At 40.8% G+C, this 14,534-nt stretch overlaps 1 protein-coding gene across 2 annotated transcripts in view; it reads left to right on the plus strand.

The window, feature by feature from the left end:
• LOC137380212 (cadherin EGF LAG seven-pass G-type receptor 3-like) overlaps nucleotides 1-14,534 on the plus strand; it is a 305,811-nt gene that overhangs the window by 218,791 nt on the left and 72,486 nt on the right. For both annotated transcript variants that reach the window (XM_068052016.1, XM_068052015.1), the window contains exons 16-18: nucleotides 7,120-7,221; nucleotides 10,544-10,638; nucleotides 11,998-12,207. In XM_068052016.1, the coding sequence (XP_067908117.1) occupies nucleotides 7,120-7,221; nucleotides 10,544-10,638; nucleotides 11,998-12,207 (407 nt within the window). The remainder of the gene's footprint in view (nucleotides 1-7,119; nucleotides 7,222-10,543; nucleotides 10,639-11,997; nucleotides 12,208-14,534) is intronic.

The raw sequence follows: 14,534 nt of genomic DNA on the forward strand, positions 1-14,534 counted from the left end.
GGGAAGTGATGGGAGCGGGGTAGTGTTTGGGGGAATGGTGCTGGCGATTGCGGTTTAAGGTGTAATAATGTCATTGCGTGGTGATGTCAGCTCGCGCATTCGCGCATTCATACCGGCAAGCTGACAAATGTTTGCAGGCACTGATGACGTTCGCAATTGCTCTGCGCATGCTCTGTGTTGTCAGGAGTCACTTTGTTGTTGTTATATATTCAAGGGCTTACAAATCTAGTCTATGCAACCTGCCCTTATAATTAAACCCTTTTAGCCCCAGTATCATTCTGATGAAACAAAAGCAAGCTACTACACTTGCTGGAAATCTGAAATAAAAGCAGAAAATGCTGAAATTACTCCACAGGTCAGGCAGCACCTGTGAAGAGAGAAACAGAGTTAACGTTTCAGGTCGATGACTCTTCATCAGAACTGGGAAACATTAGAAATGTAATCGGTTTTAAGTAGGTTAAATGGGGGTGGGTGGAAAAAGAACAAAAGGGAAGTTCTGAGATAGGGCAGAAGGCAGGAGACATTAAATGACGAAAATGTTGGTGGGGCAGAGGCAAAGGGAGTAGTAATGGGACAAGTAATAAGAAAAAAGATGTGTCTAGAGGAGGTGTCAATGGCAGAATAATGAACAGGTGCTATCCAAGAGATAACAAGATTCAGACCAAAGCATGCAAAATCATTCTGATGAATCTATGCTGTACCCCTTCCACGGCAGTGCCCAGAACTGAATGGAATGTAATGCAACTTTAATGTAACTTCCACTCCATTGTAATTTAGCTGCTTTGAGATAAAGGCCAACATTCTGTTAGCCTTTTAAATTATATTTTGTACCTGGAGTATAATTGAATCCAAAGGCCTCAATATAGTGGAATTAATTATCAAATTGATTGATCATTCAGTCTGGTGGCAGCTTGGACAAATATCCAGAGAAATTTTGCTGTGTGTGTGTGTACCTTTTTTTTTGGTATATCTAAAGACTTGCAGAGGTGGACATGATCCCAGGTATTCCTGTCTCCTCGCTGTTTTGCAATGGCCCGTTTGGTGAGGTGAAACTGCACTTTCCCATGTGTGGGCAAGCACATGGAACAGATGTGGAAATGAGGGAAATACAAAAGGTTTCCACAACCTCCATTTACCCTAAAGCACTGCAGTGCCCTGTTGGATAGCCTTATATGTGAGGTAAAGGTCTGCAAAGGAAACCCGACTGAGACCGAATGCTGGACGCGGAAGTGCGACCCGACCCGACACATGTCGTCTGGTTATGTCGGAGTCGGGTCGGGTAGCTGGCCTTTACCCATGTACTGATGTAAAGGTCTACTACACGACCCAACCCGACAGGTCCTGGTGACGTGTCAGGGTCAGGTCGCACTTCCGGGTCCGGCATTCGGACTCGATCGGGTTTCCTTTGCAGACGTTTAATTTACCTCCTTGCATTTTGTTCACGGGGGACTTCTGCATATAGAGGTTGATAGAGGAAATAGCTGGGGCCTTAACAGATATCTTTGCAGCATCCTTAAACACGGGTGAGATCCCGGAGGACTGGTGAATTGCTAATGTAGTCCCCTTGTTTAAGAAGGGTAGCAGGGATAATCCAGGTAATTATAGACCGGTGAGCCTGACGTCAGTGGTAGGGAAGCTGCTGGAGAAGATACTGAGGGATAGGATCTATTCCCATTTGGAAGAAAATGGGCTTATCAGTGATAGGCAACACGGCTTTGTGCAGGGAAGGTCATGTCTTACCAACTTAATAGAATTCTTTGAGGAAGTGACAAAGTTGATTGATGAGGGAAGGGCTGTAGATGTCATATACATGGACTTCAGTAAGGCGTTTGATAAGGTTCCCCATGGTAGGTTGATGGAGAAAGTGAAGTCGCATGGGGTCCAGGGTGTACGAGCTAGATGGATAAAGAACTGGCTGGGCAACAGGAGACAGAGAGTAGCAGTGGAAGGGAGTTTCTCAAAATGGAGACGTGTGACCAGTGGTGTTCCACAGGGATCCGTGCTGGGACCACTGTTGTTTGTGATATACATAAATGATTTGGAGGAAAGTATAGGTGGTCCGATTAGCAAGTTTGCAGATGACACTAAGATTGGTGGAGTAGCAGATAGTGAAGGGGACTGTCAGAGAATACAGCAGAATATAGATAGATTGGAGAGTTGGGCAGAGAAATGGCAGATGGAGTTCAATCTGGGCAAATGCGAGGTGATGCATTTTGGAAGATCCAAGTCAAGAGTGAACTATACAATAAATGGAAAAGTCCTGGGGAAAATTGATGTACAGAGAGATTTGGGTGTTCAGGTCTATAGTTCCCTGAAGGTGGCAACGCAGGTCAATAGAGTGGTCAAGAAGGCATACGGCATGCTTTCCTTCATCGGACGGGGTATTGAGTACAAGGGTTGGCAGGTCATGTTACAGTTGTATAAGACTTTGGTTCGGCCACATTTGGAATACTGCGTGCAGTTCTGGTCGCCACATTATCAAAAGGATGTAGATGCTTTGGAGAGGGTGCAGAGGAGGTTCACCAGGATGTTGCCTGGTATGGAGGGCGCTAGCTATGAAGAGAGGTTGAATAGATTAGGATTATTTTCATTAGAAAGACGGAGGTTGAGGGGGGACCTGATTGAGGTGTACAAAATCATGAGAGACAGGGTGGATAGCAAGAAGCTTTTTCCCAGAGTAGGGGATTCAATTACTAGGGGTCACGAGTTCAAAGTGAGAGGGGAAAAGTTTAGGGAGGATATGCGTGGAAAGTTCTTTACGCAGAGGGTGGTGGGTGCCTGGAACGCGTTGCCAGCGGAGGTGGTAGACGCGGGCACAATAGCGTCTTTTAAGATGTATCTAGACAGGTACATGAATGGGCAGGAAGCAAAGAGATACCAACCCTTAGAAAATAGGCGACAGGTTTAGATAGAGGATCTGGATCGGCGCAGGCTTGGAGGGCCGAAGGACCTGTTCCTGTGCTGTAATTTTCTTTGTTCTTTGTTCTTTGACAGGGTAGTGGGGTAGAGCATAGCACTGCATAGGCCCCCATTATCGATGGGAAAGACAGAACTTAAATGGATAGCTGGCTAGCCGCCTCTTTTCCCCACTGCATCAAGCCCCCAAGGTCTGACACAAAAGGTTTCCACGCTGACATGATAGCCTAGGCTGAGTAGTTGCACTCTTGCCTCTGATACAGAAGGTCATGAGTTCAGGTTTCAGTCCAAAAACCCATAATCTAAACTGATGCTTCAGTACAGTTCTGAGGCAGTGCTGTACTCCTTTTTGGTTGAAGCAATAAACTGAGGCCCTGTCTGCCCTCTTGGGTGTACCTAAAAGATCCCAAAGCGCTATCTGAACAACAACAGGGGATTTCACCCAATTGTCTCGGCCAATATATATCCCTCAAGCAAATTCAGTAAAGCAGATTTGTCTGGTCCTTATCTAATTGCTTTGTGTGGGAACTTGCTGTGCGCTAATTGGCCTCTCCTGGTGACTACATTTAATCGGCTGCAAAGCGCTTTGGGATGTCCTGAGGCTGTGATAGGTGCTCTATAAAGACAGGTTTTTATTTTCTTTGAAGGTTGAGGGGGCCTGTTTTCCGTATGACCCTGGGCCAGCAGGGCATCTCCAGAATGGGCAGAAATCCCGACCTGTGCTCCATTTAGGAAAGCAGAAAGCTGAGGTTGTAAATTTGCTCTTGACCTTGCTAATTGCTAAGCATCTTGTTACAACTGCCTAGAAATCTGTTCTATTCTCCCATCTCTATAGCATTGATAGAATACTACACCAGAAGACACTAAACTCAGCCAGTTAGCAAAATGGGCAAATGTGGCAAAATATTGAAAGTTGCAGAAATTGCAGTGCATGAATGCAAAAATAGGCAGATTTAGCCACAGCAAGCAAAAACCCTTGAAGGCAACTACAACTGGAGTAACTGAAAAGATTAGAGTACTTCATTAATTTTAGAAAAATAACTTGTGACAATCTTTACCTCTGTGTTCCACTCTGAAGAATTAGGTTATTACAGTGGCCAGGATTTTCTGCTTGAGTTATGCCGGCTCCCCAGAGTAATTCAGCTGAATTTAGTTTGGAAACATAACTAGAGTCTATCTGCCAGCTCACTGCTTGCCCCCATTGTTGCTAGGATTTCCTGTCCGACGTAATGAAGGACTTACAGTGTATCTGCCTATATATGAGCAGGCATATTTTAATAATATGCAAATAGAAGGAATATATCATCCGACATATTTGACATACTGTACACCATAGAAACGGTAATGCAAAGGATTCTGTTCCATCCTGGCATCCAGTGTTGCAATTGATGACCAGGAGCTCTTTAAAATATGGTTTTCAGCAATGCTAAGTTGAGGGAGGACGCCAAGGTCTGCTGCAGCCAAACTTTAGAGTTCCATTTCCCATGATCTCCTCAGTGGAAGCCAGAAAATATGCCAATGTAAGGCAAATGAGCCCATGACTGAGCTTGTGGGTGCATCTTTGTGTGCAGCCCAGTTCTGCTAAAGTATAAAATCTAGGCTATTGTTTGATCTCAATTTAAAATGTGTAATTTTAATATATATGTATTGAAAGTCAAGTAATATTGTGATTAAAACAAAAGAAAATTGTCAGTGCAAAGTTCAGTTTTTCTCCTTTTCCACATTTTCTCTGTTCTTCAAAAATAGAAGTTACTTTAAAGTTATGTTTGCATCCTTTACTAGCTTTTCTTATGACTTAAACAATTCTAATAATTAACTGCCGCAAGCCATTATTTGTGGTTCTGTTTTATTTTTGTTTTTTGCCTAATTGTACAAAGGCTGACTTCTTACATGAAACTGATATAGTTGCTGTTATGAACACTGGATTTTGTATCATGATTATGTTTTAAAAACTGATTTTCAAAAGTTTAAGATGGATTCAGAGAAGTCAGGTGACGTCACATCATCTCTGCTTAAAGACAAGTCAGAAATTTTGGTTACCAGGACAATAGAGAACACAGACCAAAGACCTTTTCAAATAAAAAAGAGACTGCAGGAGTATAACAGCTGAAGAGTAATGGGTTTCACCCTCCCAGACTTTCGGATCATAAACAAAGTGCTTTTGAGAATGCAAATGTTCATGGCAGCTGTGAACACCTGGAAACAATGGAAGGCCCAGGCTCTGCTGAAACCAGACTTATGGACTTTGCATTATTGGAAAAGGACAATGAGCTATTGATTTTTGATTCTAGATAAATTTAACAGATTTTCTGAAGGCAGACAGGCTGCAAAAAAGGAAACCAGTGGTGGCAGCCTCAGAGCAGACTGTAAGAAAGGAAGACAACTAGCAGTGGTAGCCTCAAGGGTGAGAGAGGGCATACCTGCTCTCAGAGAAGACTGATGCAGCGAAAGGCTGAAAAGACTTGAACTTTTTTTTTAAAGTTGAGGTTTGCGGAGAAGGAAAAGACCAACAGGATCACTAAGAGATCGTCTTATTCATGGACTTCCAGGCCAGAAGTGCTCGGAAAAGTGAGCGAAGAGGACATTGATTTTGAAAAGGTCTGGGAGATCCAACCCATTGCAACTGGCAGGAGTTTGGGACATTTAACCGCAAAGATTTTGCCATTAAGGAGGATTGTGTAACATATAAGTGTGGTGTGAGGTTTTCAGGTATTTTAATAAGTAAAGAAAATACCTTTCTTTGTAATTTGGGGTTTCAGCTGCTTACAAGGTATTATTTAGTTAATGGGGAATTCTTTTAGTTTACAAAGGCACAATGCCTAGACATTCCGCCTACCACACAAATAAGTAATGTGGTTTATGAATTCCAGTGCCAGTGCGATGCCAGGTACGTTGGTGGATCATGTCAAACAGCACGTCGCTTTGGCTGTTTGCAATAGGCAGAGTGCTGACCGGACTCAACCAGCCTGTGCTTGCAATACTCAGAGCACAATGTCTAACAGTAAATGTGATTCTGCGATTGGACAGCACTAACTGAACAATCCTGACTGTGCTAAGAATTACACTAACAACCAGTCGGGCTCACAATGTGGTTCACTTATGCTTGCTGAAAGCTACGTATATTCATACGCGGGGACCTGTCCTTTGCAGGCAAAAGGAACATGTCCAGGCATTGCACCTTTTTTGAATGAAGCAAAAGCGTGGGGGACAATAGTTTCCTGGTGCATTCTCTATGGCAACGCCTCGACCAAACAGAGTCGACTTGCCAGCCAATCAACATCTTCTCATGCAGTATAAATTGTTACTCCCTTTGAAATATGGCATTCTTGTGTCTGTCCTGATGAGTGCAAGACGCAAAGCTTCAACAGTATGTCTCTTTTTTCAGCAGTACTCAAGTTCTGTACTACCAAGTGACTATCTTTTAGTTTAGTTGTTATAATAAGTCTGAAAATGTGAAATCTTGTGTAATTCTTTAAATTGGTCTGGGGGTTCATATCTCATATTTTTAACATTAACAGTCTCATGAGGTCGTAACATTACAAATTGTAACAAATGGTAAAAACAGAACCGAACATCAAATGTGGGAGCATTTGCTCATAAAAGAGGCCAAGTCTGTATCCGGCTATAAGTTGTATTAACTGTGCAAGAGGAGAATATTTTTCAAGGCTAATGAATGGAACATGGCTCTTCCCACTCCCCTGTAAATGTATTTCATCCACATGGATGAATTGCAAGGAGACCAGTGAAATTCTAATATTGCCACTGAAGGGTCTGTCTCTGAGGTAGTGAAAAAATTCCACTCCCATTCTTAGACTAATACTTCAGAGTTCTGAGAGAGATTTTTGCGTTTTCAAAAGATTATTAATGCGTATAATTTTTATTCTATTAAAATGCTATTTTGCTAATCATTAGAAGGCCTTGGTGGCAATACAGGGATTGTAGACAGTAACAAAGGATACTGACTTTTGGTAATTATCTGATACTTCATTACCTTACTCATTGTTGAAGATACCCAATTATAATCCTTCTAGTTGACATGCCTAATTCGAGGAAAACCCTGCACAAATTTAATTATTCCTGCTCCACAGGATAATTGTGGGCAGTATGAAGTGATTTAAATGCAGCAGCATGTAACAAATGAGTTGATTTAAAAAAAAAGTCTTTGGCTGATTTAATGTCTTTTGTTGCCTTATTCTTCTGTAGTGATATATGATGGATGCCCCAAATCACTCAAGGCTGGTGTTTGGTGGCCACGAACAAAGTTTGGATTGCCAGCAGCTGTAGTGTGTCCAAAAGGTTCCCTCGGTGAGTGACTATTCTGCTTTATTCTCGTAAGAGATTTTTCTTCATACTTGCAAGTTGATGCTGTAGTCTGTTCAGTCATACAGTGTCGGAAAATGATCTGATTAGCTGAACAATGTGCGTACAAACTTAATGGAGGATGGATAACTTGTTATCCCCTTCAGTTTGTCAGTGGCAGTGGAAAGTTCCTCAATAATGCTTGAGTCCAAGGGCAATGATTTTTGAAAGATAATAGGGATCGAAATATAGATAATGCCTCAGACAACTGTAACAGGATTTAAGTGAAAAACAATAGAGTGCACCTGTACTTTGATGAGGAATTAGATACTTCTAGATCAATTTAAAGTCTGAACTCACAGTAACATCCTCCAGATTGTTTTGCCCATTCCAAATTAACTCACGACAATCTATTTGTCTCAATTTTTAACTTAGCTGCTGTTTCCTTCCCCAATAATGTGCATTACAGCAACAACATATATAGTCCCTTTAACATAATGAAACATCCTAAGGCACATCACAGGAGCATTATAAAATGAAATAGGACAGTGAGCCACATAAGGAGATATTAGGACAGGTGACTAAAAGCTTGCTCAAAGTGGTAGGTTTTAAGGAGCACCTTAAAGGAGGAAATTGAGGGGGAGGAGTTCAGGGAGGGTATTCCAGAGCTTAAGGCCGAGGCAACTGAAGGCATGGCCACCAATGGTGGAGCGATTAAAATCGGAATTCTCCAAAGGCCAGAATTTTTGGAGCACAGATATCTCGGAGGGTTGTGGGGCTGGAGGAGATTACAGAGATAGGGAGGGGCGAGGCCATGGAGAAATTTGAAAACAAGGATGAGAATTTTTAAATTGAGATGTTGCTTGACCAGGAGCCAATGTAAGTCAGCAAGTACAGGGATGATAGGTGAAAGGAACTTGGTGCAAGTTAAGACTTGGGCAGGAGAGTTTTGTATGATCTCAAGTTTACAGAGGGTAGGATGAGAGAGACCAGCCAGGCGTGTGTTGGAATAGTCAAGTCTAGAGTTAACAAAGGCATGGATGAGGCTTTCAGCAGCAGATGAGCTGAAGCAGGGGCGAAGCTGGGGGTTGTTATGGTGGTACGATGTACAAGTTAGTAAATATCTGGTAACATTGCAAAATATCTCTCTGCCACATTGCCTTTTCCTGCATTCAAACTCAGAATGTTCTCAATAGCTACAGGTATCTGAATCTAAATCCAAACCAAACTGCTGCCTTTGAGATGAGGGTGGTAGAACTGAACTCAAACAGCAAAATGAAAGATTTAATCAGTCAACCTAACCGCAAATAAAAATTGATATTTATTTTTAAAAAGCAGTAGCTAATCTAGAATGTATGAAAAGCCTGTTGAGATAGCCACACAAGCTCCCCTCTTGCATTTATTATAAGAAACGCTTGTAGGTAGACATTTAAAAGCATGACAGGTCTTTCAACATCATGAGGGGTCTAGACAGAGCAGATAGAAGGAAACTGTTCCCATTGACAGACGGGTCAAGAACCAGAGGACCCTGATTTAAGGTGATTGGCAAAAAAACCAATGCAACATGAGGAAAAACACAGCGAGTGATTTGGATCTGGAATGCACTGCCTGAGAGTATGGTGGAGGCAGACACAGTTGGGGCTTTCAAAAGGAAAAATGGATCAACACCTGACGAGAATAAATTTGCAAGTCAGTGGGGAAAAGGTGGGTGGAGTGGGACCAGCTGAGTCGCCCTTGCAGAGAGCTGGCACGGACACAGTGGGCCGAATGGCCTCCTTCTGTGCTGTAACCATTCTATGATTCTGTGATATGATCTTGGACAAAAGCACAAACGAATCAATCAGCAGCCCATTTTACACTATTCCCAATTTTCTTCTCTGTTCACATCAATGCACTGCTGCCCAAGACAAATTTATTCCCTTTAGAATTCTCATAAAAACTGTATTCTTTGCTAATGATTACATTATCTTACATATAGTGGTGAGCATGAAACAATCTTACTTAATTTTGAAAGACTATCACAATTCACTTCTTGCAACACGAGGTAATTTTTGGAGCCTTACATGTGTAAAGGAGAAGTCATAATTTGCTTCAGCAAAGAGGGAAGACTGAATCAGTTCAGACTTAGGATGCTCTCCTGTTTCAAAAAAACGTTCAAATTCTGAGAGAGAAATATAACTGCATAGCTTTCAGGAACATTAAACCCAGCAAAGCAGAGGTGTCCAAACTATAGTCTGAGGCAGTTTCTGCTTCTCAAGCCCTGGCAATCTAGCCCATGAAACTCATGCAGCTAAGTTCTATATTAGCTTATATTTCTTACTCACTAGTTTGTCCTGTTTGGATTTTGTGAGTTTGCTTATTTTGAAGAAGTGTTTTCAGAATATGTAGACCTATTCGTATTTGCAATTTGAGATAAATGCAAATCAGCACTGATTTAAATTTTGTTTGTGATCTGTGAGACTCCAATGTCCACATTTGTGCAATCCATGAAGATAAAAGGTTGACACTCCTGCAGTAAGGCACTGAATATATGTCAAGTCTGCAAAAATTAAAATGCTTTTATGTTCATATGGAGGCAATTGTTTCATTAAAACGTTGTGTAAAGATGAGAAATTTATCCAACTATATTCAGCCTGCTTAATTCACACCAATACTAGTTTCCAATTCAATTTGGAAAGATCTTTGCTATATTTAACTCATTTTTCTTTTCCTGCAAGCACACTTACCTACTCATACTCGTACACTTTTGTCACTGTCTGATTCTTAACACTTCTTTGCCGCTCTCTTCCTCCCACTTTGTGATGCTGTCTTTGCATATGTCCTGACATACCTGTCCACTATACTTCCTCTCTTAAAATGGGAGCCTCCATATCAGGAGGTCTTTTCACAGACTTTAATGTCGCTGGTTTATTTTGTCTTCAATTCTCTGCCACTTAAATGCTTTAGTTTGAACGGGGACAGTCCCAACCAATGTTAATGCATCCCTTTTTCGCGTTTGAGCTCCGTACTTTTGCACTCACTGTATAAACAAGAAAAACTAAATATTTCTACAGAGCAAAGTGATATTTGAAAGACTTACTGAGGGTAACTCCTTTCTCAGCACATAGTTTTGACATGCAGCTTCCTTTTCTTTCACACTTTTTTTTGTCACCTTGACTCTTGTATTTGTTTCCTCTTTTCCCTTGCTTTGCAGAGATGCGGGCTGATGGTAAGTTGCTCTGCTCACTGCTGGACTGTTTGACGTTTTGCTTGGCTTGGTGTGGAAGTTATTTTGTTAAAAGCCCAGCTCTCTTGGATACCTGTCTTATATTGTGATGGCCTATTTCAGGTACTGTGATTCGACACTGTGGGGAGGAACATGGCTGGTTGGAACCAGATCTCTTTAACTGTACATCTCCACCTTTCATACAACTAACTGAGACTGTAAGTACTATTTTGAAAACCCGACTGCTGCTGTTTTTCAGGCTTTAATCTGTCTTGAACAAAAGATAATCAATTCCTAATCATTTCTAGGGAAACTTTCAGCTGCAATGTTATAGTAATTCATACTGTAACGTGAAAATTTTCGTAGTCAATTAGATAATAGTGGTAGGATTTTTCACTGGACTAACTCCACCAGAATGTGGCAGGAATATCTTGAGGAGCTGCAAAACTCATTCTCCAATGTGCTCTGCCACTTCAGGATTTTCTGTTGAAAGATTGTTGCTTAGGAACTGATCCCAAATGGGTAATATTCCCTTAATAAAATAAGTTTCTAAATAGTACTATTTATCTGTGAATAGATGGTACTAGTGTACTTTGATATCAAAGTTCATTAGTGACCTCTGTTGACAGAAGCAGGTTACACTCCTTCCTATTTGCGGTTCATTTTTAATCTTTTATCAAAAGTATTTTTAAAATCTGAAGACTAGGATTTGCTGTCATGAAAGATAACCAAATCTGAGGACAGATGTTGAGAATTTTTTTTATGCTGAGGCTTGTTGGAAGACAGAATGATTTACCACAAGAAGTAGCTGTGGCAAATATTACATCTTATCAGAGAACACAATAGTTATTTGAAGGAGAGGAAGATACAACCCATGTAGAGTGTGTGATTAGTTTGCCTCACCTTAACAAAGAGCCAACACGGAGATGGTTGACCGGATGACCTTCTATGCTGTAAATCTCCATGGTTCTATGATTTAATCTTTCATATATGATTTTAATACAGCTACACAATCCTTGCAGTGATGTACAAACAATGCCAGGCAGGAGACGACCCTTTGGTCTAACCAGCCTGTCCCACACAATCATGATCACCTGGAAGAGACAAAAAATCAGATACAAACCAGACCATTTGTGGGGGGGAAGAAATTTTGGAATTCCTTTCCGACCCCCCCCCCCCCCCACCCCCACCAAAACCCCTGGATGATGGAATCTAGTCCCAGAGATCACTTTGGCCCAAATTCCTTGGAGTACCTACCTTTTGTAAGTGAGAAACAGGTCCAGTACTCACTTGATTTATATTTGTTGTATCTTTCTGGTGATTTATAACCTGCTACACCCTATAAATACTTCCTTTCCTTTGAGATGGAGTGCCCTGTTGCTGGTTAACATGCATCATCTAGTAGCTCTGTGAGACCTGGCATGATTTAACCAATGATGAGATTAAACAACAGATGAGTTTGACATTTGAACCCAACCTCCAATGGTCTACCATCTATTTTGGTATAATTTACTCCACACGCACCAGTATGACATCTGTGATATAGTTTCTCTTTGTCTCCTTGTCTGTGTTAAAAGCTGGAAAGGCTGGAGAGGAATGAAACTGAACTGAATACCATTGAGGCAAAGAAACTCGCCCGACATATGCGTACAGTCACAGAGGAAATGGACCAGTATTTTGGAAATGACATCCACATTACATATCGGCTTCTCTTGAAGATGCTGGAATTTGAGTGCAGACAACGTGGATTTAATCTTACAGCTACACAGGATGTACACTTTACAGAGGTAAAACCATAAGAAACTTAGTGCATAGCAGGCACAAAGCAACAATTCACTTAATCCTCAGTGTCAACTCTTGTATGGGTATAGTAAACATCAGGTAAAAGGAAACAACTTACTTCCATCTGGCACTGCACAACTTTTGTGTGGCTCAGTGTCAATTTCTGTATATCTACACAGCCTGTCAGAGGAACAGTTTACTACCATCTGACATGGTAAAGATCTGACAGCAGAAGGCAGTTGCCAATAATGTTCTGCTCATTGAAGTGAAGACAAGATGGTGAGGTGGAAAAATAGGGAAGGGAAAGTTTGTGGGCAAAAGCCAACACTATCTCCATCAGGAACAGAATTAATGTTGTTCATGAAGATAAGGCAAACAATTAAACCTTCTAGGCTGAGAATGTTTGTGGATTCAGTGGGCTGAATTGGTAGGAAAATAAATTCCAACAAATTTGAAAATTGCCATATGCATACAAGTGATTATCTTGGCTGTGGAGTTACTGACAATTAATTTATTTTCTTCTATACCTGCTGGTAAATAATATACAAGAGGAGCTTGGAATGATCATTTCTGGATTTTTCCCAAGTGCCCGAGTGTCATTTTAATTCATGGAAACCACATATAGAATCAACATGACTCCATGTGTTTGTTCCAAAGAGGCAGAGAGAGATGTGAAAAGCAGACTTCACAATGGGGTGGCAATACCTCTGTCGACTAGCAATCATAAATGAGACTCAAAATCCACTTGTTGGATAGGGAGGTTATAAAAATGGGAGCCACAAACTGCAGTTTCATTATGGATTGGGCTTTTTCTAGATTGAACATAAATAGGAGCAGTAGAAATAAGCCTCACTGTGCTAATCCAGTTGGCATTATACAGTATTTCAAAATTAATTTGCTTCTACTGGAAGTATATATTTTTAAAACTTAAAAAGACACAGCGTACAACAATACACACTTCTGATCAGCTGGCAGTCTTCAACATCTTGCACACCAGTACACAAAGCTGTGATCTCTGCCTATAACATTTCTGTGTCCTAGTAGATGAAGAGTAAACAGACATACAGGGCTGCTGTCTTTGTCCCTTCAGTGGTGGTGGGGAAGCCCCACCATGTGGCCTGATTGATGTTAGCTGCATGACATGAACAGAGTGTCATAAAGAGAAACTGAATAGAGCAGTAGCTGCCCAAAAAGATAATCATCGAATTTATCAAATCTGTAAACAGAACCTTTTGCTCCTGTTACAATTCATAATGAAAGATTTAGAATTATGAAACATCAATGATTTATTTATGAAGAAATATTTTTCCCCATGCAACTTATTAAAACAGAAAGCTTGTTTACAGAGATATCCATCCCTAAAGGTCATTAGTAGAGATGATATTAACCATGTCACTGTATGCTTTGGGGTTATTTAAATTTTATAAAATATTGGTGGCTTGTTTTTCAAATAATTACAATTTTAATTATTAATCTGAAACAAGTATGCTCAGTTTGCAATGCTTCATTGATCTGTGGACTCAATTTGCAGTATAGCATTAATCTGGAGCTATAGAAATAACGTGCGAGATAAATCAAATAGTACTTAATTTGGATTACATTTGTTTATATAAGCTTTCAGACTAATTATAATTACTATTTTAATAATGAGTCACACACAAGCTCTAGATTTGAAATAATGCTTTTTTTTTACAGATCTGTGCCAGAGTGAGGGCAATGAATCCAATGACTTTTTTAATACTCCTGAGTTAATAGAATATGTTTTACTCCCAAATTAAGCATGTACATTGGTGCAGGGCCTCACTGCAACAGACTGCGGAGCAAGATTTTCACAGTGTGCTAGCTATAATGAAATTTTTTTTGTTCTCTCTCACTTAACCAAACTATCATTCCCTCTCTTTCTGTACCTGAGTTGACGTTGAATTCACCCACTCTAATTCACCGTCATTCTCAGTTCTTCCTCTGTTTTTCAATCCTAGTATTTCCTTCACCAATAAGATTTCCTATTTGTCTTGTTGTGCGCTCAGGCCTGATCTGGCTGAACCACTTAAGTCACTATCAGGTCCAGCTCTCATCTGCTAAAACTGCTCACTATTCCAGGATTATCCTGGAATGCAAAGATAACACCTGGCTTATTTTCTCTACTGCATGCTGTCTTCTTAAATCTCTATTTCCTGTCTCCTCCATCCTCATTTCCAACAATAAGTGCAAGGAACTCATAGACTCTTTGTCATTAAGATCAAGACCATCCCATCAGTGCCTCTGTCACATTCCTCCCTTCCACTAGCCTACCTAGTCAAACTTCCTCTAATGCTTCCCTGCTGCCGTAGCC

This window comes from Heterodontus francisci, chromosome 19 (assembly GCF_036365525.1).
Source record: "Heterodontus francisci isolate sHetFra1 chromosome 19, sHetFra1.hap1, whole genome shotgun sequence".
Taxonomy (NCBI): Eukaryota; Metazoa; Chordata; class Chondrichthyes; order Heterodontiformes; family Heterodontidae; genus Heterodontus; species Heterodontus francisci.